The sequence below is a fragment of the Seriola lalandi genome, unplaced genomic scaffold (genome assembly GCF_002814215.2).
Source record: "Seriola lalandi dorsalis isolate HSWRI2012SDOR001 ecotype SW California unplaced genomic scaffold, Sedor1 jcf7180002054581, whole genome shotgun sequence".
NCBI lineage: Eukaryota > Metazoa > Chordata > Actinopteri > Carangiformes > Carangidae > Seriola > Seriola lalandi.
The window spans coordinates 292,422-319,413 of record NW_019525134.1 but is presented as its reverse complement, the minus strand read 5'-3'; the positions used below and the strand labels follow the sequence as shown (position 1 = coordinate 319,413).

The 26,992-nt window shown below is 41.3% G+C and overlaps 2 protein-coding genes and 1 pseudogene across 3 annotated transcripts in view; 1 reads left to right on the top strand and 2 right to left on the bottom strand.

Annotated features, from left to right (window-relative positions):
• LOC111663908 (unconventional myosin-XVIIIa-like) overlaps positions 1 to 9,445 on the bottom strand; it is a 57,993-nt gene extending 48,548 nt beyond the window's left edge. Inside the window, exons 1-2 of the mRNA XM_087177125.1 lie at positions 9,374 to 9,445; positions 5,023 to 6,115 (exon numbers count right to left, since the gene is read on the bottom strand). Coding sequence (XP_087033251.1) covers positions 5,023 to 5,991 — 969 coding nt within the window. The 5' untranslated portion in view covers positions 5,992 to 6,115; positions 9,374 to 9,445. The remainder of the gene's footprint in view (positions 1 to 5,022; positions 6,116 to 9,373) is intronic.
• Positions 9,446 to 10,427: 982 nt separating this feature from the next.
• LOC111663842 (gap junction delta-2 protein pseudogene) lies at positions 10,428 to 11,839 on the bottom strand (annotated as a pseudogene).
• A 2,523-nt stretch (positions 11,840 to 14,362) lies between these two features.
• LOC111663824 (vascular endothelial zinc finger 1-like) lies at positions 14,363 to 26,986 on the top strand. 2 transcript variants are annotated; one of them, XM_023418163.2, is made up of 5 exons: positions 14,363 to 14,464; positions 21,220 to 21,971; positions 25,043 to 25,112; positions 25,233 to 25,395; positions 25,796 to 26,986. In XM_023418163.2, exons 1-5 carry the CDS (start codon positions 14,432 to 14,434, stop codon positions 26,128 to 26,130), a joined length of 1,353 nt encoding a protein of 450 aa, XP_023273931.1. In that variant the 5' UTR covers positions 14,363 to 14,431; the 3' UTR covers positions 26,131 to 26,986. The 2 variants fall into 2 exon arrangements, with proteins under 2 accessions (XP_023273931.1, XP_023273930.1); XM_023418162.2 differs by having other exon boundaries at positions 25,766 to 26,986.
• The last annotated feature ends 6 nt before the right edge of the window (positions 26,987 to 26,992 follow it).

The window sequence follows — 26,992 nt, the reverse complement described above, 5'->3', positions numbered from 1 at the left end:
TGTTCCAATCATGTTGTGTATCGTAAACAAGAGTTTAACACCAAATTATTCTGATATTATATTCTGACATACACGTTTTCATGACTCTTTGTCTTTGGTGCTGTTTCTGACAATTGAAAAGTTAAATCAGACAAAACAAACAAAGATAAACTAAGAAAAGCTGAAGACACAACTGCAAAATCTGAAAAACAATCATCTTAAAGCGTCACCAACTTCTTTTGTTTAATCATGAAATAAAAGTATGAAAGTTATTGAGAGAAGCTCAACATTTCAGATTAGATTTCCGTTCTGTGTATTCTCCAGAGAATACAGAAATCACAAGAGACATTTGACCAGCGTGCATTGCTTTGGGAGCAGCAATGAATCATGGGATCACACTCTGGCGTCCCCTTAAAACTCCAGGATGTGACCCAGATTTTATTCACTTATAGTAAATAGGCCTGAAAATCAGAACTTCTCCCTGAAAGTAGGACGTGTGGACATGATGCACAAGCAGAGACTTCACTCAGGTGTGTGCTCACCTGTACTTCCTGTGATTAGATGGAAGCAGAAAATACAAATGGACTCATGTAACAGACAAAGACAATCTCCAACTTAAACAGACACCAGGGATGATGCTGGCTGTGACGATGACGAAGGCACCAACAAATACTAACAGCACAGTTCATCCTCTCCACCAAATAATATATATATGTATATGTGACAGTGATCAAAGCATTATGAAACACATAATGATACACCATTAAAATAGTCCTTCCTCATGACTGACACTGAGGGTGTGTCTGGTGAGTGTCTATGTGTCATTGACTGACAGACATGCCATCAGTGACACACCCAAGAATGTCGAGTATGAGCGCCTGAGATCCTCAGCCACAGATCCTCACTTCAGCTGACAACATTATATCAGAGACGAAGATGGAGGCCAGACACTTGTGTCAAAGTATTAAATTATGAAATATTTATGTAAAGAAGAGAGGGAAGGAAAAATAACATCTTAAGTGAAGCCCCACCTCTTTCTAATTCACCTAATGCTCTCTGCTACAGAGGCAACTCCAGCCTGGAAATGAGGATGACGTCATTTAAATGGGCAGCTTGGATGGTGTGGGGTGGAGGGGTGGAGCGGTGGATGAACCAATTTGCTAATTTCCTAATGATGAAACTGTGTCTGGTCTGCACAGAGACAGGAAATGTATGGAGAGATAAGTGATGCAGGGATATTACATGAAACATTTGGCAGCATCAGTCAGTCACAGGCCACACTGACATCCACTCTCTGTTTTCAAGATGGAGAAGTGCTGCTGCATGGAGGGTGACTGACTTTTGATGAACTACACAATCACAATGTTCAGACTGAAAAGGCAGAGATCAGTTTATATAGGTGTTGCTGTTGAACTGTCCTGTTCAAGGCACATGAACATCGATGGCACCTCTGATTTATATACAGAGAGAGAGAGAGAGAGAGAGAGAGAGAGAGGGGAGGATCACAGACCTGCTAACACGGTGTACACCTGCTCACATATGAACAGTACAGCAGGGTTCCTGTACATAAACAGATGTATGGTAGGGGCACATGGTTTTTGCACCTTGTTTGCACAGGATTACACAACCCTCCATAAGTTCCCACCCAGACTGGTTTTGTTTGTTTTGAGCTTTAAGTCCTCAAATCCTCCCCTTATTAAAAGTGAGACAGATTCAAATCAGTCAGTGGTGGACTGAGCGAGTGCTATGAAACAAGTGTGTATGGTGAAGAGCTCACAGTCAATCAGGAAAGAAACTGAAAGCTCTGAAAAATCGACCAGCATTTACTAGAGCCAGGCCAGGCCAAACAGTCCTTCACATGGGGTTAGGGTTAGGGTCACCCAGGGGTTAGGGTCACCCAGGGGTTAGGGTCGCCCTAACCCCTGTCAGACCTGATTAATACGTGGATCTGCACCTAACTGTACAAAGTCACAGATCTCAACATCATGAATATGTCCGGATCTTTATTCCTCAATGTTCAGGACAGTAATAAAAAAATCCTAGATCCACCCTTTAAACGGATCAGCACCCAAATTTTACCAAAACAAATTGGTTCTGTACATTTTGTATAATCCTGCTGACAAACCAACAACCCAGAGGGGCACTCAGAGAGCACACACCTCAAACAATCTCCACAGGCTTTAGAGAAGCAACTGATCCTGACCTGCCCCAAAAGTCTTTGTGTAATCCTGCTGACAGATTAACAGACCGGTGAAAACTCCTTGGCAGAGGTGATCAAACAGAAGAGTAGCTGCTGTGGCCTCATGTATTTTGAACAGTGGCTGCCACCCAATGATCAAACACTCCATGTAACTGTGCATACTTAGCATACTAATTAATTAATTAATTAATCTTAGCCCAGATTTAATGTAATAATGTAATTATTAGTTATCTAATACTGGCCTTTTGAATAGCTAGTAAGCAAATCTTGGAAAACACAACTTTTACATTGGATTCCTTCTTTTATGACAGCAGGAGAGTCTTGTGTATAAAGGGGAGGGGCCTATCAAACAGCCTGGAGCAAACCCCTGTAATCAGAAACCATAAAAGACAAACCCAGCAGACAGATGGAGAGGCGTGATACTCAACAGGTAGTTTTTGTTGTTTGAGTCAAGACAGTCACTACTGCTGGTCATTTTTAAACATGAGTTACATTAGACATGACTATAACATACAGACTTGTTCATTAGTGAGCTTTAGTGGTGCAGACAGAGGGATGTTTTACCTTTGTTCCAACACTATTTATTACTTCCTGATACCTGAACTTGTGAATCAGCTGATACCGAGTACTGATCTGATACCAGTGCATTAAACAATTATTTTACCAGCTGTATACCAAAAAAATATCTCAGAATAAAAAAATATCTCAGAATAAATCAATTACATTCTTCTTTGTCACTCTAAAACAGTAGCTGCACACCACACCTCCTGTTTTAGAGCAGTGAAGAAGAATTATTCCCTGTTTATCTGAGTGTGAAACTTTAGTTTATTAATAAATGACATGGTTCGGATCAGTGAGTAGACTCATGTACTCTGCAATACTGATGCAGTATTTAAGGCGGTATCAGAAGCATTTTCAATACTAGTATTGGTATCAGAACAACTCTAAACAAAAGTCTTCATGCTATGCTAAGCTAAGCTAACTACCCCCTGGTACAGCTTCGTAGTTAGCGTACAGGCTAGCATCGACTGTCCTGTGTAACTCTCAGCAAACAAGCGTATTACTCTGAACGCATGTTGAACTATTCTTTTAAATCCCTTCAGCCAACATGTTCTTGCATCATATGGTATCTAACCGTGGTGCAGAGCTCTAGATCTAGAATCCAGATCTTATTATAACCACCTATAAATAGTGCTGTTGGTTCTAGGTCAGCCTCACATGCACATTTTCTACTTTTTCAAATGGCCTGTCTTATGATGATCATCGAGGTTGGTTAAATGTAGGACAAAGTAAGACCGGGAGACAAGCGTCTCCTCTAGGGAAGCAAATGACCTGTGTCTCTGGCTGTGGACACGTTCATTCCCACAGTTCAGAGTAATTCAAAATTATAGTTACATGAGTAAAAGTGTTGGACACATGAAGAGACAATGTGACACAAACAGATACAGACATCACATCATTTGAGATGTCTGTTCCTTTAACTTAATGTTTTCATCCCTGATGGTTCTATGGTATGTTATGATGTTCTCACACTCATAACTACACATATAAAAAAACATGGCCGCTTCACTGTCACTTGTCTATATGTGATCAGTGTCATCAGAAGTGGATGAGCGAGTATCTGACAACCATAGTATCTTTCAACAGACACAAGGTTGTCAAAACAAGCGAGCCTCATTAATGATACACCAGTATTGTTTGAGTCTGTGCTGTCAGGTCTCCTGTGTCTGTACAGCAGCTTTGTGCAGTGAACCTTTTACATCTTATTTATGTACCACAACAACAAGTCTATCGTGGCCCCTCAACGTGGGTCAAGAACTGAACTTTCATACAGACTTAAATCTGTTCTTGGTCTCAACCTTAAAGTTCTCTGACAGAATGGAGACAATCTGCTTCATCACACAAAAACTCTACATATTAGTTAGTTAATAAAACACTCAGTTTATTGTCTTCTGAATAAACCTGTGTCAAAGTCAATACACTAACCATAACTTACTGCAAAGTAAATTATATTCTTTATTCCATTTTATTCTAATGTTATGATTACAGAATAAAAAGTACATCTTTATGCTGACAACATTTTTATAAAATCACTGTGAAACTTTACTGACGTGCTTCAGATAACAGTTTGTGTCTCTAAACCACTAAATAAAACACTGAAGATCTTCAGGTGTCAGCTGTTCTGGCTAATAAAGAGTTTAACTTGACGCTCCTCCACTTGTTGCACATGATTATCCAAGTGAAAAGAAGTGAATGAGCAGCCAGCCAAGTCGTACACCACCATATGGCCGTGGCCTGTGGTGGCGTTGGAGCCGTTGTTTCTTTCAGCATCCCATTGTTTAGTGTCAAAAGACTGGAGGTCTCTGGGGGGGGGGGGGTTTTATATATACTCCAGAACCCATTCTCTCTCTCAAACACACACACACACACACTCCCCCATACATACAAACACACAAAAGCAGATTACCAGTGTCAATACAGTTCCATCCATAATCCAGACGTTTTTTAATCCACATATGTGAGTTCACATTAGAGGAAAGAAATTACCAAATGATGCCAATATACTGACATACACAGTCGTTTGAGGTGATGACTTTCACCCCTGTAAAAACCCAAACAGTGTGGATCTTGAAACATCTGTTTCTCAGAGCAATACAAATGTGGAGAGTCTGAAATTGCCACTAGAGCCAGAGTGTAATCGTAGCAACAGAGCAACAGTTTGACATGTGGGAATGAATATGTGATGGAACTGAAGAAACAGAATCAGTAAATGTGGAATTTGTGTCTTTAACTAAGAAACTGTTCAATGGATGGACTGAAAGTGATGCAACAGTACTACTTACATCAAAGACGTCTTTGATGCCTTGGGTGGTCCTCAGCCAGCTGCGGTTCAACTCACTCAGCTCCAAAATGGGCTGCACCTTCAGCCGGACCGACTCTCCGGACTGACGGATCATCTCCACGATTTCGTCCCTGTTCTTGTTCTCCACATTGATCCCATTTATTTCCACCAGCCTGTCTCCCGGCACCAGGCCCAGAGCCCTGTCTTTAGTCCCAGCACCTGGTTCGGCAAAGTGCACCACATGTCGACGCACTCCTCCGTCAGAGTGCCGGTCTAGCATGGTGCTCCTTCTCAAGGAGAAGCCAAAGTCCCCAGTGTTGCGCCGCTGCAGCTCCAGCTCTCGTGGATCTGGTATTGGTGGAGCAACAAGCACAGGCAGCTGGAGGTCTGCACCAGGGAAGGTCTTCTCCACCATCTCAGGTATTTGAACCATGTTGGTGGTTTTCAGGTCGGTGTGGGACCTCAAAGACGACCTACTCCAGTTCTGCCTAGAAAGATTAGAGGCATCTAAAGTATTGTCCTCTTTGCTCCTCTGGGAAAAAGACACGTGTCTCTGCCCCCCTGCAGAATTCAATTTAGCCAATTCACCAAACCGAGCAGCTCTCTCCTTTACAGAGCTCCGATTGGGTTCCACTTCACTTCCCTTCACGTCTTCCCCAGAGGTACTTGCACTTATTTGCCCCACATCCTGCGGTGTGTCATGAAGGCGCTCAGCCTCCAGCGCTGTCAGGGACAGCTCTGTATTGCTAGCCACCTTGATAGGGATAGGATTCGAGATCTCCAACTTGTTCCTAGACTCCCTCTTAGAACTCCCTCGATTGAGGTGGAAAAAGCCTCTACGAATGCTCATCTCTTCCAGGCTCTTTAACTCTGCCTGGGACATACGCTCTTTCTTTTCTTTCTTGTCTTTCTTTTCCTTCTTGCCCAAGTCCTTCTCCTTCTCCTTGTCTTTCTTTATTAGGTTAAACATGCTTGCCCTTTTCTACAGGCCTTCACCTGTTTGAATTGTTTAGAGCGGGAAAAGGAGAGTTTTATATAAACTATCATGAAAGCACCACAGAGGATGAGCAGGACATACGGACCAGTGATGTCATCTGTAAGAAAGAAGTAAACAAAATCAATAATACAGCCATCTCTTTTAAAGGTGGAGTAAATGATTCTAATCCTATACAAATTCAGAATATCTCATCATGGACAACTGTCGGTTCTGTTGTGTTCCTACAAAGATCCTCTTCTGTAAATGGAAACAGGCAAATGTGAACACAAGTAAGACAAATGCTTAATGTCTGAGTTTAAAAATGGCGCACATATCTAGACAGATTTGTAAAGTTATTTTTTAACTAATGCATATTATGTCTTACTGTTTTTTTTACAGATGGCAAAAGAAGGTCGAAGTATGGTGTGGGACTACTTCACCAAGAATGTCACTGGTGAAGCAGTCTGTAATATTTGTGCAACTTCTCTAAGCCAGGGATCAAGCAAGCAAAAAGCAAAAAACACAACCAACCTATGGCAGCACCTTAAAGCTAAACATGATGATGTTTATGAGGAAGCACAGGGTAAGATGGCACAATCAAAGAAAGTGTCACAGTCACAGACTCAGCCCACACTCATGCAAGCCTTTGATAGGACCACAAAGTGGACCCCCAATGACTCAAGAACAAAGGAAATGGACAAATTGATCATGGAAATGATTGCAACTGCTTGTTCTACACACTTTCTGATAATAAAAGCATTTGAGAATAGTAAAATGTTCTCCCTTCAATTTATATCTTTGTAACAAGTGTTTGGAAATATATTCAAGCCATCAAAGACAGGTATTTCGTCTTTTTTTTTTAATTGAAAAATGTAAAAAATTTAATCGGCTGATATATCGGTTATCGTAATTTTTTATTCCCTAATATCAGAATCGGCAGCGGCCCCAAAAAATCGGGGGGGTCAGGACTGCGCTCATCATAGCAGTGCTTGTGATATATTTATGCATGCAGGGCACGAATACGTCCTCGTGAGGATGGTTTTAAACTGTTCTGTGCGTTCCAATCACGTACCTGGTTTTCAGGTGCATGACTTTTGGGACTAATTAAACGCCACAGTGGAGCTTCTGAAGGAGCGCTGAAGGGACGTGTGGGGTTTTTTTGCTGTGGAGTTCAAATATCATCAGTCTCCCTCCACAATAGTCCAGTCCACCTTTAACGTTACAATCAGACTGAGAAACTGATGAACTGATTATTGGTTATTATTATTATTAGTCTGTCACATCTACACAAAGAATCTTTGGGGTTTCTGGAACTACCTTCAGAGAAATGTCAGTGTCTGGGTTTTATAAACATCACTGGACCCTCCTCTTCTTTATCAGTCCCACAGGCAGCTCACTGGTACATCTACAGCTCACCTGTGGAGGCTCAGGTGCTGGTTCAGCCCTCACTTCCTCCACCTTCTTCTTCCCATCCTAATCTACCTCCTCCTTCTTGACCTCCTTCTGCTCCAGACAGGACATGTTTTGTGTTTGGAGTTTTCCTCTTGCAGAGCTGCGATATTGATTTCTTTAAAGTCAGGCGGTCGATGGTTTGAGTTGGCTGGTTCCTCTCATACTGGCAGGCTTTTATTTTGTCCATATGTTTCTCTCTGCTCTGTCTTCGTGTGGTCTGACAGACTTTCTCCACTCGCCTCTCTAATTCCGCTTCAAGATGCATGATTTTCATGTGAAGAGCATTATCTGTCTGTCTCACACTTCAGTCCTTTCACCTCCTTGAAGATTTGCTGAAGTTTTATTCCATCCTCCAGTCAATGCAGCAGCGTCTCCTGCGTCCTCTCACGGAGCATTTCATCGTACGTGACCCTCTCCAGTGTCTCACTGTGTTTAACAACCTCTTAAACAACTCTGTCTCCCTGATTTCAGCGACTATTACCCTGCTGGACTTTTGGTTGGATGTGTCTCTAGTCTCTGTGTCTGTTTTTTTCTCTGGAGACATGTTATAAAAATGTAGACCTACAGATTTCTGACCCTCATCACAGGTTCTGACCTGAGCAGTGAGCTGTGCGGGAAGAGATTACCTTAAGATATTTAATTTAAAGGAGGCCCGAAGAGCTTAAAGTAAAGACGTCTTTATCCCTATATCAGTATTAACAATCAATCAAATAAACAAATAATAATGTCATATAGACTGAAGAACCAGTACTTTTACAGCTGACACTCTTACTACATCAAGGTAATAATATTTGTGTTCTACGACCGCCAGTGAACTCATCGCAGCCTTTTGAATACAGGAGAGTCCCACTTCAACTTTCTATCTATCAAATCAATATTTGGAGCGAATTAAGCTCAGAGAATTTGGATCAAGTAGTTTGTGAAGAATCAAGAGTAAGAGTCGGTTTGTTCCAGCAGTTATTTCACTGTGTCTCAATAATCAATATCAACCAATAATCAGTATTTCAGATATTCTGCTGCTCAGCTCACTCTTCAGGTAATCAGTGTAGTTTCATTGATGTAAATGTTGATTCATTTAGTATCTGTCAATAAGAACTGGAGGATTTCTGGCTTTGGGCCCAACAACAGATCTGAGCTGGATCTGTGTTATTTCTTAATAACTGACAAATGATGAAAGAAAAACTTAATGAGATTCAATAAGACACCAGAAGTGGATCAACTGTTTTCATTTATTTTATCTATAGTATTTTTTCCCGTATCAACAAACAATTAATTCAAACTGGAAGGAAATACTATCAGCTGACGTCACCTATAGCTGCATCACAGAATCAGACATAAATACTCTGGTGTGTCCATACACTGACGCGTCGAGGCCAACATACATGTGACGTTGCCCTGCACGTCGACACAGCCGTGAACTCACCTGCTGTAAAATGATCAGTATCAACACTAAAGTGATGCACACCATCTCAACATTTGTGCACGAGTTACTCCGTCTGAAGCTGAATGTCCTGCACGTGCATTAAGCAGCACCCCTGCTTTGTTTCAGTGAACCAATGAAGAGAAAATTCACACTTAATCCACGTTAATCACATGTCCTGAGGTCAGACAGGTTGTGAAAGAGCCAAGAGCTTTTTCCAGTCACTTTACTATGTGTGAATATTCTCGTGGTAACTTTGTGTGAAACAGGAAATGAGAAAACACACTTGTTTTTCAGCCTTAATGAAATGACTTTACACACAAAGCTCGGTTGTCGCCGCGCCTCGTCCACAGCTTGGCCGTAATGCTCTTCCCTTTAAGCTGCTTTGCCCTCATTCTCTAGCACCGGCGGCCTTAGGGAACACTTTCAGTGGACAGTGTCGAAATGCCATTCATGAAAAACACCAGCAGGTAAACATGACAGTATGATATGACAGTGACCTACCTGAGACCGCGCGCCAATCACACCGCTGTTGTCTCACTACAAGTTTTCAGTATTTTCCTCCTTGGATTTGACAGTAGGTGCAAGGAAATGTACTTGTGATGCATTCAAGTGCTTGCTGTAAACTCCGTTTTCCGACCAGCCTACTGTGGTCGGATATTCTGACCTGTAGACACGCAAGTAATTTCGTCTTTGTGTTTTAACTGTAACAAAGAGGTGTGTAGCCCGATACTCAGTCCCGCAGCAGAAGAATAAAACATGAATAAATAAATGGTTTCAAAAAGCTTTTAATAATATAAATAGGCCTGTAATACATTTGTATAATAGCGCCTATAACTAGACTTTAAACTGAAGTAAGCTATTCCTTCACTGCCGGGAACTTGCCTATTCAATACCAAAAAGTGAAATGCAATCCATCATTAAATGTCACGTGGACAAACACAATCGTCGCTATTTGCGTCGATAATGTCTAAACGGCTCTGAATTTTAGCAGTTCCAATAGTCCCTGAACGTAGCACCAGTGTAAACTGGACAGCAGTGACCCCTCCTGGTGTTTTTACTTACTTGAACCAGAACACGCGGTGCTGTTACAGGTAAATTATTCCCAGTGTGCCCAGTTTTACTTTCATTCTTCTTCGTTGTGTGATTCTGCTGCCCTTAGTTTGAGCCTTCTATGTTTTTACTTTTACATCGACAGTCATAAATGTTTAATTATCCAAATGATCAAACATGCATCTTTTTAAGTCTTGATATATTATGGGATATCACTTTCACACAGAGAAAAGCAGGCCTTCTGTCACACTTTTGCACAGATACTATACACATGACACGCCACGGACTTTGCTGAAATTTTGCTTCTCGCAGCAAAAATAAGGACAAAACAATGAGAATCAGACACTTCTGAACCAAATCAGAGTCAACTAAGTGTGAAGCTGCTGGTGTTTAAACGCATCATTTGCCTGTTCACAAAGGATATGATTTATGTTTCTTCAGGTGGTGTAAGTGTTGGAGCAGATGAGTATGAATGAATCACAGCAAATCCTGTACATTGGTTTGGCTATATATTTACAGAAACTACTTTTCATAAAATGCTGCACTACATTTGTAGATCAGTGCTTCCCTCTGATGAACCAAGAATGTTAAACAAATTGCATCATTTCCAAATCACTCAAAAATCCCTGCCTATTAAATCTCAGTACACTTACACAGTTGAAATCTTCTGAGGCTAGAAACAAATACACTGATCACAGAACCACAGCTCACTTAAAGTGACTCATCCCAAAAAGATTTCAGTTCAAGTCCATTTTGAGAAACACAAGTCCAGTGAAAGGATGAAAGAATATAACACAAAAGAAAACTCTAGTTTTACAGCCACGACTTTTTGCTTCTTCCTATTTTTGCCATATTGTGCAGCCTAGTCTTGGTGCGCTCCTTTTCTTCTGGATTCCTCTTGGATGTGCACTCCAGTGTGGAGTCTGTCTCGAATGAGATGGCTGGGGTCTGGTTTGGGACGCCACTGTTCTTGTCACAGGACATGGTAGATGTGGTCTGCAGGAGGACCCTGCCATGTAAAGAGTGTTTGAGCTCAAGCAACAGTGGGTTGTTGTCGGAGTATAAGTCCACCTGCACAGGGTTCCTGTTTGAGACACAGCATGTGCAGCACGCAGAGAACAGTACTCTGAAAATATAGATCCAGCCCAGATAATGCAGCTCCACAATGTTCAAGATGAAGCAGCCGAGACTGACGCTGAACATGAAGTTGAGGAAGATGGTTTTTTCTGTTGCTCGAGACACAAAACAGTCAGTCCGGTTTGGGCAGGGGTAGGTGTCACAGCGGAAAAGGTGTGGGACTTCAAATCCAAATAGGTAATACTGTCCAATGAGGAAGATGATCTCCATAATGGAACGCAGCAAAACATGTATGATGTAGATAAGTAGCACTTGGCTGGAGAGCTCGGTCGGGTCCTTTCCTACCTCCTTCATCTCCTCTTCCAGCTGGCTCCTCTCCTCACACTCCCCTTCCTGTGAGCTCCAGTCCTCGTTGTTGTAGGTCGTGCTATAAGGACTGCCCGACTCCTGATCTCCTTCTATATGTTTGTCCCTGTCGAGTGCAGGCGAGGACCTGGGTACCACTTCAATCTTCTTGACCTCTACCTTTTCATTCTTGGTAATTTTTTGCAAGACATACACAATGTAGAAAATAGAAGGTGTGGATACAAGAACAATCTGAAAGACCCAGAAGCGCAGGTGTGAGACCGGAGCAAAAGTGTCATAGCACACATTGTTGCATCCGGGCTGGAGGGTGTTGCAGGTGAACTTGGACTGCTCATCGCTGTAGACAGCATCCCCCACCAGGGCCACAAGCAGGATGCGGAAGATGAGCAGCATCGTCAGCCATATCTTACCAATCACTGTGGAATGGTTTTGAACCTCTGTTAGGAAGCGGCCAAGAATGGACCAGTCTCCCATTTCTGTGGAAACACAGTAGTGAAAACAGTATTTACAGCAGCCAGGCATAAAGTTTTTACAATAACTTAATTTAATAAAACTGCAGAGGCTGCTCATACACTTTGCCCTCCCACGAAGAGAAATGCCCTAAATATGACCCAATCCTCCTGCAGGTGCATGAAACCAGATGTGTTTGCACACTTTCAAATGTTATCTAGATTTGAATATTGACCTAGAAATCCCTTGTAATTAAATACCATAATACAGCTTTCTCAGTATATCATTGTCTCTTGTTGATATCTCACAATATGGCATGAACCAGTGTAATTGAATTACTTTTACAAAAGTATTTATTTTATATACTATTCCATAAGAGAATAAACTGCATTAAGCTCTGTGACCAGCAGTTTCTCATATTCACACAATGTTTAGTTTCATTCAATGAGACACATATTATAAATGAATTCACAAATTAACATATAGACTAACCTCCTAATTCAATTATTCATTGTGGAATTACCCCCCAAAAAAGTAGTAATAATGATGTTCTCCTGTCCTGGAGGAGCTCACCTTTGGAGAATCTGAGTCTTCCTTATCCAAAACTGGAAAAATGTCAGAGGAAGCAATCTGCATAACTGTATTTTCAAGTGGAGCCTGTTGCTGGATGTTATTGTATCTTTTGAGCTGGATGAGGGCAGAATGGGCTGACCACACATATTCCCTAACTCTACCTGAAACGTTCATTGCACTGTATGTGAATAAAGGCTTTCAATGTACAGTGGGACAAAGATTGAAATGTACAATGGGGGCACCTTCACTGAACAGCCATTCACAAACGAGCAGATAGTTCAAAGAAGCTACTGGAAAGAGTGTGCAACAATACTGACTCATGCACAGATCTGTGTCCAGTTTCATTTTACAGCTCAAACACAAGTCTGGATTTCACAGAAGATTTTAATACATTGACTTATCTGATCTTCAAAATGTAACATGAAGAATCCCCACAGCGGTGTAAATAAACTTTCCTCCCTTATAATGAAGTTTTAACAATTTTTACTTTCTTTTTTGCACCTAATTGTGCACCTAAAGCAACTTTAACCATCTCAGTCTGAACTGAAAAGGTGTTATACATTATATACAGTACATTTCTCACCAGGTTTGAATGAAAAATGTTGCAATGATATAAAATCGTGTGTGTCTTAGTTATCTGAGCCCATTGGTCGTATGAAGGTCATCTGGCATCTGTTCCTGTAACTCCAGAGGCTCTGTACTTTTGTTCTTTTTACTCAGCTGTGTACAAGGTTAAAGTTGTCATTTGACCACAGACCGGCATCTTGTATTCCTAATATTGCCTGCATTGAGAAAGGCTTATTACCCTGCTCCAAGAGACAGCAGTAATGTATTGATATTTATAGGAATATTTCAAATCATACTATCTTTTTAACAAATGACTACAGTACAGTGTACATTTCCTGTTTGGATGTTAGCTACCCCTACTTGTTAGATAATCACTGGTTATACAATTTGATGATGAAAGCTATATCACACACAAAACTGTATTTGGTGCTCAGATGAGTCATGAATAAACCCACATGTACAAAGAATGCTGACAGGATATGTGTTGTATATTGACAAGACACAGAAAAAAGTATAATTTCCTGTTTCTAAGTACTTAAAGCTGAGTAGAAATTGTGTTTGTTTGTTTGCCACATACTCCACTTGTACTTCCAACAAAATTCCCAACATTTAAAAAGTCAGTGTCAGGGATCTTAATAAATATCTCATAAACAACGTTAGAAACAACCTATTCATCCACTGGATACTATTGCCACCTGACAAACAAGGGGATGAGGCTCATACATCACCTCAGGAGATTTACTGGGTAAATGCACACATATAAAAATCTGCAGGAAATAAGACTGTAAAATATGACGTGCTGGGGATTTTTAGTTTATATAATGTAAATGGTGTATTCATAGCACAGGATTAGTCTGAATGAATGTTATTTTGGTCCACTGGGAGCAATTCACTGTTCAATGTATGGGTTCTGACGTTTTCATTCATTCCCAGCCCATGAATGAACGCACGCGGATTATTCCTTGCCCCCTTTAAAGTGAAACATGTCTCATTATACGAAATAAAACAGATTAAATGTTTGTAAAGCAGAGCAAACCCCTTCCCCACTCCAATGTTTCCTTATCAAAAAGAAACGGAGTGTTACAGAAACACAATCTTTGCCCCACCACATGCGACAGTGGGAGACTATAACAAATGCCCCTCGCAGAATCAGTGAAAAACCATTCAGAGGGGTGTTTAGAAATTAAACTACATGAAATTAGTTCCGTGAAAGGAGAGCAACGATTCTGAGAATCTCTTCCAAATTTATTTTAGAAGATATTTTATCTTAACAGTCCATATTTATTTATCTCTGCTTTATGAGCTGCATAAACGACTACACTTTTTCTTTTTAGCAAACTAAATTTAACTCTCCCCCCTAAATAGTATGCAAAGTGGTTCAGCCCTTGAGGTTACCGGAAGTTGTTTCAGCTGCCATGTTTGGTTGCTTTGTTGTAGGCTTCTACCAGGTTTCCTACAGAATTAGTAAGTGTGGAAATGGAGCCGAGCTGGAGTACGTTTCTTTTTCAAGTAAGTTGACTCTTTAGGAGGGAAACTGGGATAGTTCGTTAAACAACCGTTAAAAGCGTAAGCACCGGTTATGTTCGCAGTAAAACCAGTTTTTAAACGAGTAATGCCAAGATCAAGTAACCAAGCAAAACAATGGTATATGAATCCAGGCTTCCAGCTGTGAGGCTTGGGAATGACGCTAGAACAAAAAATCAATTTTTCTGAACGAATGTTTGAAAAACGTGGCTTGTTTGTACATTGTCGGGATATTTAGATGACGGATAAACAATATCTCGACAGCGATTGTGATTTTTAAGTTTGTTTGCCAAGTCGAAGCCAGCAAAACATGCGAGATCATTTGAAGTAACGTTAAAGCTGGAGACGCCACTGCACCGTTACAATCGAGACAGACCTGTTTTTTTTCCCCCTTTGACTGAAGGCTTTGATCGGACGCTGTTGGATAATGAGATGTAACGCCGGCGAAGATTTTCATTGTAATGTGGTTATTACCGTGGATAACGTTGGTGTAAAGTGGTGCATTCCGTTAAATGTTGAATAAGTGAATACTTAGGTTATGAGCTGCTGAGATTTACTAACAACGATCCGCAAGTCCGCGGTGAACTTTCCGCTTGCCTCAGCCGGTTCGACAGTAACTAGCCAAGTTAGCTAACGATGTTTAGGCTGCCTTCATCAAACTCGCTAGCTAATTTAGCTTAATTTGGGCGAGGCTGCCGTAATGAGCTCGCAAAACTAACGTTACACGACTTGATAACAAGCTGAGTACAGCACAGCTCCGTTTATTAACTCGCTATTTATTCTGGTGAGCGCGGTAGAAAGGAATTTGAACTATGCTCATATCATCAGCTAACACTAGCAACCAAGAAGCAGATTTGAAATTAGCAACGACATTGCGCAATTTATAAACCCCCTTTTTCAGCCAGAAAGCGGGTCTGGCTGCTGAGAGTGATATCTGCCTCGATTTTCTGTGTGTACAAAGATGGAAGGCTATTGTTCAATGACATGAATGAAATATTTTATTCCCATGGCCTCACTTAACAGAAGAAATCAGCCTGGTGCGATAATCAAAATTACAATACGCAGATATTTTATATTTTATTGAGAGGGCATATTTGAAATTATTCGTTTTTTATTTTAATTATGTCAGTTTTAATAAAGATATCAACCCTCATACACAATACATCGCCACTCTACAGCCTCAGGTGTATTTCCCAGTCGTAAATGGGGATTCTTCTGTGTATTATCAATGAAGTTGTGCTCAGGATGTTGTGGCGGGACTAACAAACTCCACATGGGAAAAACTTCTTCATTCAACTTTGCAGCAGTTCGATATTCTTCAAAAATATATATTTTTTGTGTTGTAACTATCATGTCTACACCCTCACGTGCTCAGGACAGAGTTGGTGGCTGCTAAGTTGATTATTTTTAATGCATCTTCATATGAGTTGATTGTGACTGAGGGAGCAGATGCAGGTGCAGAGTTGCTGTAGCAGCACTGTTCTTTAGTTCCTTTCCAGTGATATTTATGACTAATGTGTACAATCTTTAGAGACCGGTGTCTACTTTGGGTCTCTTGCCATCTTCTGTACTGATAATTGATCATGTAAATATGTTAATAAAAAATTCTAAAACTGGTGCTTAGAGAGAACAGTGATGGAATATGGTGGAGGGGAGGCTTAGATGTAAATTAGATAACCTGATGGTTTCATGCTGGAGAATTGAAATGTTTCTTATTTAAGATTTTTGTGGGTAAAACTTGATATCAATGGTTTAGTGTTAACATTTCCCCTGCTTAGTGTTAAAGCAAGAGTTGGAAAAAATGAATAGTGCGCCTTGGTATGCTGTGACAAAGTTACGTATCACATGCTTAAGGGATGCATCATGTTTTTTGTGGCATTCATAACATTTTGCTCTGTTGTCGGAGACAGATCGCTTGCTCACAACTTTGAGCACTATTTCTCCCTGATGAAAAAAGCAGATGGACTTTGTGGCTTGTTGTGCAGTATCTGGCATCTAGCCAGAGGCCCTGCATGTATTATGTATCTCACACTGTTACTATGTCAGTGTCATGTAAATCTGTGTGCACTTATCATTTGGGGAGCAATTTTTATTCAGCTACTATCAATTGCTTTGCAACAATTTAGGTTTTTTGTGCTCCACTGTGTTACCTTTTTTCAAAAGGTATTTAATCAGTTGTTCTGAATTAAAAGATGACGACTCACTTATTCTTATTTAACTGATTTTACCGTTGTTAACTAACCATATTGTTGAGGCTTACCACAGGTGCAACTGTATCTTCCCCTGTCTTTTACAAATGTGCAGTATATTAAAAATGCAGTATTCATTGCACTACAGTGAAAGCCCCCCCTTGTGAATCATGTTTTTTAGACCAGTGTGGCTCTGAATGAAACAGTCATAAAGTCATAGTGCAGTTACTCTTTGCCTGAAACTGCATTAACTTTTTTATAACAACACAGAAAAAGTCATAAAAAATCTCATGTATTCATTCATTCCGGAGGAGTTTGGATAATTTACCAAAACACTAAGCTGACAAGTTCTGAAGTGTCTAAAAGAAAATGACATTCAACAGGTAGACACTGTATACTAAACATGTTAAACAATTTAAAAAATCAACTCATCTTAACCTAACAACATTGGCCTTATAAGATACTGCAAGACATAAAGTCATGGTTTAAAGAAAACTGTTGGTGGTGCACCTTTGCATTTGTGTAGATCTGTTTCTTAATACAGTAAACAAATGGTCAAATGTAAGTAAAGCTAGATTTTAGATATTCACATTCAGTTCAGTGATAATTTGACATCAGAGAAACATTTGAAATCACATTAATCATCTTTACCATTAGGTAAAACACACCAAGTCAAGCTGATACACAACCACCAAGTTGCTGTGGCTAACTCACACATCCAGCAAACACGAAGCAACAATATCATTCATTTTCAGCCATGTCTGTGGCCACCCAATACAAGTTCAGTATTTTAGCTCCAGTTTGTTCTCCACCAACTGAAAAACCACCAGGGTGTTTAATTTGTCGGATGTTCAGCTTTGTTTGTCAGTCACTGACGCTTGAGCTGTGCAGCTTACAGTGGGTTGTTATTAGACCTTCATCATTACAATCAACCCATTTAGCATTACACAAAGCAATTTGATTTACTGTTGTAAAATATATTATGAATTTAGCTTTAAGTTCAGACGTTAACCTTTTTTTTTTTTTTTTTTTTTTACAGGTTCATGTTTTTGCCAGTCAGTAGCCCTAAAGTAAACGTAATAAATTTAAAATTTTGGGTAGGAAAAAAGTTCTATATTGTACTGCTCATTTTGAGGCAGATTCGTCATAACACGAAAAGCTCAGGTGAAACCAATTTCAGTATCAGTGGTTCAAAAAGTTGAGCTGTGAGCCAGCATGCAGAAAACCACGGTCGTGGACCTCACTTACCTAAATGGTATGTAGTAGTTTTTAATGTTATCAATTACACCTGTGCTTTTCCTGCAATAACAGGCCAAAATATCTACAGTGAAAGAAGTACGTCATCTTTCAGATTTGTAGTTGTAAACAAAAGCTGATAACAGTGGAATGTGAATATTACTGCATAACACAGGTTCAGATCATGGGTGACTTTGGGGTCCCCTGTTTTACATCATCATCACTCACCAGATGTGTGTGTGTGTGTGTGTGTGTAAAGTAGAACACTATAGGTAACTGTTCATAAGTTGTTTGTTTGACATAATATTTCAAGTTTGGTATCCAGTACAGCAGAGAGGCGTTCTTTTTGTCCTGCTTCTATCTCTGTAATGTAAGAGGATATGCAACTTCATCATAGCTGTAATACCAAGAAATAACCTATTAGCCTGTACCATATGTATGCTACATCACAAATCTACTTTATGTCATCAGGCTCACTTTTTAAAATGTTGTCTGTCTTCATAAGTTACCATCCGAGTGTTTTATCAGATACAATACGTCTTCGTAGGACACGACTGTGCAATACATGTTGTCTTAAATGCAAACAAGTTTGGAGTAGTTTAGAAACAGCTGATATTATATCTTATATAATTCAGTCTAGCCCCAGGTGAAAGAATTATTATATCAAAACATCCTCTAAGCATTTTGCTCACTCCCAGAGGAACTGAAAAAGCTCTAATTGCAACCTACAGCATCAACAAGCAGGACACTGAATCCCTGCAGTTTTCATATAGCTTTCCAGGCTATGAAAATACACAGAAGAATTACAAACATTACCAAAGTGATGTTTTGTAAGAACTTGTGTCAACTCAGCAAACTGAGCAGCAGCCAAAGATTTTGGTCCATGTAAACAACAGCCTGCAACAGAGTAGTAGACTTTGGGAAAAGAGAAGACTTGGCATGTACCAGAAAAACTAAATGATATTTACTATTTTAAGTTTTTTCTGTAGCTGTACGATGCCCTCCCCCTCCTCCCCCTTTTCTATTATCAATTATAGTTTGTTTGTTGTGTATAAATTGTGATTTCGGCAAGCAGCTGTAGAGAGCGACACAAAAGATTGAAGAAAGACGGTGCATAATCTGACTCAAAGCATGAGCTCAATTCAAGTCTACAGTGGCCCATGGAGCCATCAGGACACTCCCTCCATTTTGATGTTATTTATGAGGGAGCAGTCCCAGTTGTCAGAGCACATTTGTGTCAAAATGGTCAGAGCTGCATGAAAGCACAGCAGCTTACAGGCCCTGCACCTCTGTATAGAGGCCAGGCTGTCTGCAGTGACTATGTCTGCTGTTGACAAGCTTCACAAAGAGAGTTCCCGGCTGGTATCCCCCCCCACCCAAACATAAAGCCCCCCCACCCCCAAACCCCACCCTTGGTGTGCCAGTGGACGGGTTAGCATTGGCATGATGGTGACTAATCCTGGAAGGTGGCGAGTGAGAGCAGGTGCTTGGACAAATGGATGGGTGGGCTTGGTGGCATTTTCCACGAGTTCCCAGGTCCGACTGCATACGGGGGAATGACGACTAGTTTAGCCGAGTAGTGTGTGGGTAAACAATGTGCCTGTCTCATGAATAGATGAGCCAAATCAATGAAGATGAGCATACAAAGATCCCCTGCTGAGGCCCAAGTGCATCACTGCTCAGATTTGTGTCTTTCACAATAGGCTAGATGACATAAGGAGGACATTGTGTAGTTCATTTTTCTTTTCTCTTCCCTGCCTCCTCCTTTGCAAGTCTTTTCTTGGCTGGCCTTCTTCGATGGATGATTGAACCTCAAAGGGAAAGGTCAAGTATTTCACCTTGCCCTTTCTTGCTGGTGGTTGACAACACCGTTGTGAATGTGTCCATTTACTGAAGGAACAGTGTGAACTGTGATACGATTTTTATGTTTAGATATCATGAAAAACCTGCTGTCTGCGGCAGGGGGCTGACAGCAGAGGTAACCCCAGCTGCTTAAACTGAAGCAGTGAAGTAAACCCAAAGAGGAATCTGAATTAATAGAAATCAGTGATTCAACATTAACGTCTCTTCCTGTTGATTGTGTCTGCTTCTCTATGGATTGAAGCAGAATAGTTCTGGGAGTCATGTAGAGGGGTAACTGAGCTTTGTACTGTAAGTGTAAAATTAGTTTTTGCCTTGGTTACAACATAACCAACCTAAGCTGTCAAACCCTAATGGTATAAATAGGTTGCAGCTGCCTTACAATAAAAGCCATCATTATTTTTGCAGTAGAGGTAGAAAATGATGAAGGTTGTATCTACATTGTATCAGCATTAAGTACGTGGTTGTCAGGAGTATTTTTTCTCTGTGATGCATTGTGCTGTTTTTTTGTTTTGCTCTGCTTTAGGTACAAACCTTATTGGAGTGCTCCTGTGTTGGCTGTCATTAACCCCCCCCCCCAAGTGAAAAACATGCCCCAACAAAAAGCATTGAATCATTTTTAGCAGGAGCTGCCTGATTATTTTAGCAGTTTCTCTTGGAAAAATGTAACTTGTTTTAGGTCACGTGGTGTTTGTGTGTGTCTGCCCTCCTTAGTTTGGAGGTGTGATTATTTAAATGAGAAACCCAATGTACACATGGTTGTTGCTGCTGCTAATTGCATCCAGTCATTTCATGTCACTTCTGTTGTGGCAGCAGTGGGCCATGATTTACAAAACCCCACTAACACAATGTAGGAGGCCAAATGGCCAGTAAGCAGCAGTGCCTTTTTTTATTAGTTTAGTGTGTGTGTGTGTGTGTGTGTGTGTGTGTGTGTGTGTGTGTGTGTGTGTGTGTGTGTCCTCTGCTGAGCTCACAGCCTGCTCTTGGCAGGTAAACCACACTCTGCCATGCCTCTAATTTGGTGCGCTCGCTCTTAAGTCACATGATGAATCAGAATCATCATGATCATTTTTTATCCAGTGTATGTGGATTCTGTAGCATTACTGACATGCTGCATCAACCTCTTTAATGACAGATCTAGTACACATGTTGTATTCTCTAACTACCTGACCCTTGTTGTATTCATGGACTTAAAGCTGGTCCAGCACTTGGTTTCTTGTCATATTTCTCATGCTGAGTTTGGAAAGTAATGATACAGTGGGGAATTCCTATTGCTTTAGAACTATAATCTCTAATATTGTATAGAGTATATAATATACAGTTTGCAGTGTTGTGTCGAATTAATGATCACCCTTCAGTGTTGTAGTGCTTTAATGCTCATTAAACTTTAGCAACAAAAGGACTTTATCGTGGCTCAACCAAAAACTTATCTGTGTGTGTGTGTTTGTTCATCAGCAGGCCAATGAAGCCCTCCACCACCAACACCAGGTGGCCCAGAACAGCCTGCTACCGCTTCTTAATGCAGGAGCTGAACAAGTTGATCAGAAGCCTGTCCTGCCCATCCAAATTGACCAGAAGCCTCCCGCCAGCGCTGCCGATCTCCTGAAAGATAATGTGGCCAGCGGCGGAGGTGCACGGCCACACATGCCCGTGATAAAGAAGGAACACAAAGGCAAAACGCCTTTTGTCTGCGGCTACTGCAACAAGGCCTTCCGTGACAGCTACCACCTGCGACGTCATGAGTCCAGCCACACCGGTATCAAGATGGTGTCACGGCCAAAGAAGACAGCCCAAACAGCCCCCACCATGGTACCCATGATCTCCACCATGCCGCGAGAGAACAACGGCAACCCTTCCTACATCTCCACAGTAGCAGGCATCCTCTCCACAGCAACCACCTCTGTTTCCTCAGGCACAAGTATCATGACATCATCTGCAATGGGCAACTTGCCACAGCAAAATGTCATCAAGAAACCCGCCAAACCGGTCAAGAAAAACCACGGGTGCGAGATGTGCGGCAAGGCTTTTCGTGATGTCTACCACCTGAATCGCCACAAGCTGTCACATTCAGACGAGAAGCCTTTTGAGTGCCCCATCTGCCAGCAACGCTTTAAAAGGAAGGACCGGATGACCTACCATGTTCGCTCTCATGACGGGGGAGTCCACAAGCCCTACGTATGTTCTGTGTGTGGGAAAGGCTTCTCCAGGTAAGGACAACATTTTGGGAGCTTTGATCTGTGAGGAATTCTGGACACATTAAAGTTAAACAGCTTCAAGCATTGAGACTGGCACTGTGAAATAGGAAGCACTTCTTCAGTGGAAACAATGGACACTCCCAGTGTTTCTAAAGGTTACACAGCTGACAACAACTAAATGTTTTGGGTTTTTTTTGATGGGTTTTTAATAGTGAGATATAGCTCTCTAAAACCTTCAGCAGTATGTGAACAGATGTACAAAATGGGGAGAAGGATTCAGAGCAGCGCACACCGAGCAATGGATGGCTGTTTAGTGCTGGCAAGACATTTCATGGGGAGATTGTATTACTCGTTTCAGATGTCTTTGTACATTCCTCATATAGCTCTGAAGGTGGTGGAATAAGTTCTTATGTTCCTCTTAGACCAGACTTACCCAGCTAATTCAGTAAACCTTCTCCTTGAGGCACACCCACAAACAGAAGTGGAGGTCTTCTCCAGCTGGGTGCCCTGTCCTCATCACTGCTTTGCTCTGTTTGGGATGTGTCTTATTGAGGGTGTCTAGGTCGGTGAACCCCTGCCTGTTGTGCTCAGCAGCAAGAGAAGGTGGCTTATAACCCTAATGTATCTGCAGAGGTGTGTGTGGTCGCAGCAACAAGGACAATACACGGTGACAATAGCAAATATTAGATTGGTGAGGAAAATGGGGGCTGCTCCACTTTACTCATATGCTTTCAATCAGGCTACTGTAAACAGGAAGTATGCTTCTGAGATCTAATTTATTCTTATGGGAGTGGAGACAGAAAGTAATTTCACCCTCTGATGGTTACATTCCAGGGTCAAAGAAAGAAGTCTTTACTTGTCTGCATGGAATTTAAAAACAGCATGATGATAAACAAATTCTAACAAACATGGCATTTTGCTCTATTTGCTTGGCACTTGCAAATTAGCTTTAGCTGTGTTTCATATAAAACACACACTTGCTAGACACAAGTGTAACCTTGTATACTCTAAAATTACCACCTGTCATGTTCGCTGTTCATTAGGAAGTTTTTTCGGCAGTGAACATTTTCTTCTTTAGCAGAACTGAACTGTCTGAGTTGTGCTGACTTGTATGTGAACAGCAGTGTTGGGGTAATTCAGTCACAGCATGACTTCATATAGAGCCGTGACCGTATGTACTGTCTACGTAGCTGTGCCTTAATGTTTATAGTTGTGCCAAGCAGTTTAGAGTTATACTTGCACTGACCCCCCCCACACACACACACACACACACACACACACACACACACACACCATTTCAACCACAAGTTTAAACAGTCGCACATGTAGGAACACCCGTGGTAAAGTATCAAGGGAGGGGGAGGCGTCACTTGTCACTTTGGTTCCCGCCAGCATGTCACAGACTCTTTCCCCTGGGAATTCAGTGAACCATGTGGAAATGTTCAGGTCAACACATTTACTATCTAATGAATAAAAGTGTTGTTTAGGAAGGGATCATAATCGCTTCATTACTTAGCTTATCTACATCACAAACATTTCCTTATTTTTTAAATGAGCCACATCATCTTGTGGTGAATGTAAAGCAGCAGCACAAGAGCAAAGAATATTGATAATGGCATATGAGTTCTGTATTGCAACACAACTTTGACAAACACATCAGCAGAGTGCCCTGGCCAGGCTGTAACACTAGCACTGTGCTGTGTATGGCAGTTTCAGGCATGCCTCCAACACAGTGACGTGGGGCAGGGATTCATCAGCATACTGGAAAGTGAGAATGGGGACTGAATAACAGGGCACTGAGTCACTGCCACTCAGCCAGATCTGTAGGCAGGCACTGTCTGGAGTCTGCTCTCCTCGTCAGGGGGACAAAAAAAAAAGTCTTGATTCCGGTTCATGGCACCACTGAGAAGATTCCACTTGACTCTTCTCATTTGTATTTAAAAAAAAAAAAAAAAGTCCAGCAGCATGAAACTTTCCGGTTTGGGAGCAGCTGCCAGTGTTGTAGCCCTTACTCACTCCATTATAGCACTTCCAACATGATTCAGCTCACAGCTTCACTAGAATTAACAAGCTGACAGAGGAGGATTGGTGCCAAGAAGAATTTGTGAATGCTGGAGTTTCACTGTAAAGGTCAAGAGGCAAAGACTTGTTTTCTTGCAAATGCTGATGTGCAGTGAACTCTGTAAATTATACAGCAGATAAACGCTGGAATATGTTGTCAGCCATGTTTGTTTGTTGTTGATTTAACCTCTGGTTTGACAGTAAAATACGCTCCACACCTTTATTTTAGGATAGCACTGTCACAAATACAATGATTGAACGGCCTCGTGTTATAAATGAAGTTAAATGAACATTGTGGTCTATGTACTCTCCCCCTAATCCTCAGACATGTTCTGCGAATTCAGTCCAGGACTTTAGTCAGAAACTACCAACTAAATTTCTGGAGACTCTCATTAACTGTCCCCTCGTGTCTCCTGAAGTAATGTCAAGGAAAATGTCTAGAAAATGAGCAGGAGTAATGTGCTGTAATGCCAAGCTGTCAGTTTACTGATAGAAAACAAGTGGACAATGTAAAAAAAAAAAAAAAAAAAAAAATCACCATTTCAGTGTGTGTGGTGCGTTTTTGAAACTAGGTCAAACTAATTCACGCACCATTGATCATGGAGAATTAACGGTCATTGACTGAAATTTTAGGGATTTTTTTTCAGTGGCTGTCTCCTCATTATCAAAGCAAACAGAGCACATCACTCTGCTTCTGCAGATACTGCACTGGTGAGGTATAGGAAGGTCGTACAGCACAACTCAGTGCAGTTTTCATGTGTGCTTGTGCTCTGACGTGGTGCTTACTGTCAGTAGACACACGTTTTTGAACAACTCATACTTTAGCCTTACTGGTTATTCACATTTAAAGTAAATGTAAAGTTACTGTAGAAAATGTCAATGTTAATGAATATAATCCAAGAATCTGAGTCACAGCTCTCTGTAGCTCTTTACGTATGTTCTGTCTCACCTACAACTCATGGAGCTCACTGCATCACTGTCCAATCTTTAAATGTTGCTGTTCTTTTCTTTTTTTTATCCAGGCCAGACCACCTGAGCTGCCATGTGAAGCATGTGCATTCCTCAGAAAGACCGTTCAAATGTCAAGTAACGGTAAGAGTCATTACTGTCAGCTTCCAGATTATCATCATCATCATTATTATTATTATTATTATTATCAGAGCTGTTGTTTTTGTCTCCTGACCTTTGACCCTGTCTACTGTGCTGCTGCAGGCCTGTACCTCTGCTTTCGCCACCAAAGACAGACTCCGCTCCCACATGATCCGACATGAAGGCAAGGTGACCTGTAGCATCTGTGGGAAGATGCTCAGCGCAGCTTACATCACCAGCCACTTGAAGACTCACGGACAGACCAACTTTAACACCTGTAACAAAGGTACTAGTCTTGTCCAAACCACCAACCAGGACTTTGTTGGAACAGGCTGTAAAAGTAGAAAATGGAGCATGAGAATTACAGACACTGTTTATGTTGATCATTTTACTTAAAAACCTTATTCTAGTATTTCTTTACTCAGCACGCACAGAACTGCTGTAGGAGTCATGAGGACAGTATGTTAGTCAAACATGTATAAAGCCCTGTTCTAATCCTGGTTGTTACATCACATATGATGTTAAAATCTTATACTACATTAGATTTACAGATTTGATCTCCCACCAGTGAACAAACATTTAAGTTTCTGCTGAACAAAAGTATAAAATACAGAAATATAAGAAATACTGAAGTATCTTGTTGTTTTTTTGTCCAGACGGTAACGAAGTCTGTAATTCTGCCTCAGCTACACCTGTGACTGTTTCTGCCCCCATCACCACGGCGATGAACCGGGGCAACTCCAACAACAACCCTGTCACCATCGCTGCACAAATGAACATTAGCACTAACACAGTCAACATCACATCTCCAGTCAGCCTCCAGCACCCGGTCACCATCACCGGGCCCGTCAACATCGCCTCGGTCAACATCCCGGCCACGGCGCCCATGAATATTGCCCACCCAGTCGCAATAACCACCCCCATGCCTATGAATATAGCCGGTCCGCTCAACATCGCCATGAGGCCAGTCGATAGCATGCCTTTTCTGTCCCAAGTCCTGCCTTCTTCTCCACCCTGGTAAAAGAGAGAGAAAATTGAACTGGCCAGAGAGAAAGGGAAAATGAAGTGAAACAAGAGACTCCTGTCCTCATAATTTGCACCTCGAGCCCAGCTCCCCCCCCACCCCACCCAACCCCACCCCTGAACACTGTTAACTTCATCAAACCCTGAAGTGAATTTTCGTGAGCTTCGCTGCCGGTAGGAGCTCCCCAAGTCACCGCCTGGTCCCCGCTGATGTTACGTGACTGGCATGAGATGCAGGACACTTCAGTAGAAACCGAGTAGGATTTATCTGGAAAGCAGGATAAAGCGTAAGACTTAGTGTAGTCAGTTAGAAAGATGAAACTGTGATTTGTATCATGACAAATGAGAGGAGAGGATTCCTCACACACCCTTGAGGACTCTGTAGGAAAACACACCTGTGCTTTTGTAAAAGGGAGTTGAGAAATGGACTGAAGCAATAACTATGAATTGCTGTTTTTGATGTTTTACAAGTTCTCTCCCAAAGCTTCTGGGTGTTACTTTGTATGTTGTTTTTTTTAACTATAGCCTGCTAATCACTATTTAATGTTATAGGAAATGAGTTTAGTAAAAGGGACAGCAGCTTCCACTTGCATGGAAGAATATTTTTTCACAGTGCATAGCTTTTTTCTTTTTCTTCTCAGATAGTAGGTATGCTCTTGAGGTACAGTGACTAACTTGTACAGTTGACATAGTAATGTATTTTCACGTCAGCAGTTTAATTTTTGCTTCTGTCGTTCGAGTGGACATCTGGAAACTGTCCTCTTGACTATGAAATATTTGTACTTTGTTTTCTGTTTGTTTGGAAACGCAAACGTTTGTTTTTATTTGTCTTTGTTTGTAATGTTAATTTTTTCCATGAA

Coding starts and splice junctions, on each gene's coding strand:
- LOC111663824 (XM_023418162.2), top strand. CDS start 14,432: ATGGAGCCGAGCTGGAGTACGTTTCTTTTTCAA. Junction 25,113..25,232: donor CGTTCAAATGTCAAGTAACG/GTAAGAGTCATT, acceptor GTGCTGCTGCAG/GCCTGTACCTCTGCTTTCGC. Junction 25,396..25,765: donor CTTTAACACCTGTAACAAAG/GTACTAGTCTTG, acceptor TTTTTTGTCCAG/ACGGTAACGAAGTCTGTAAT.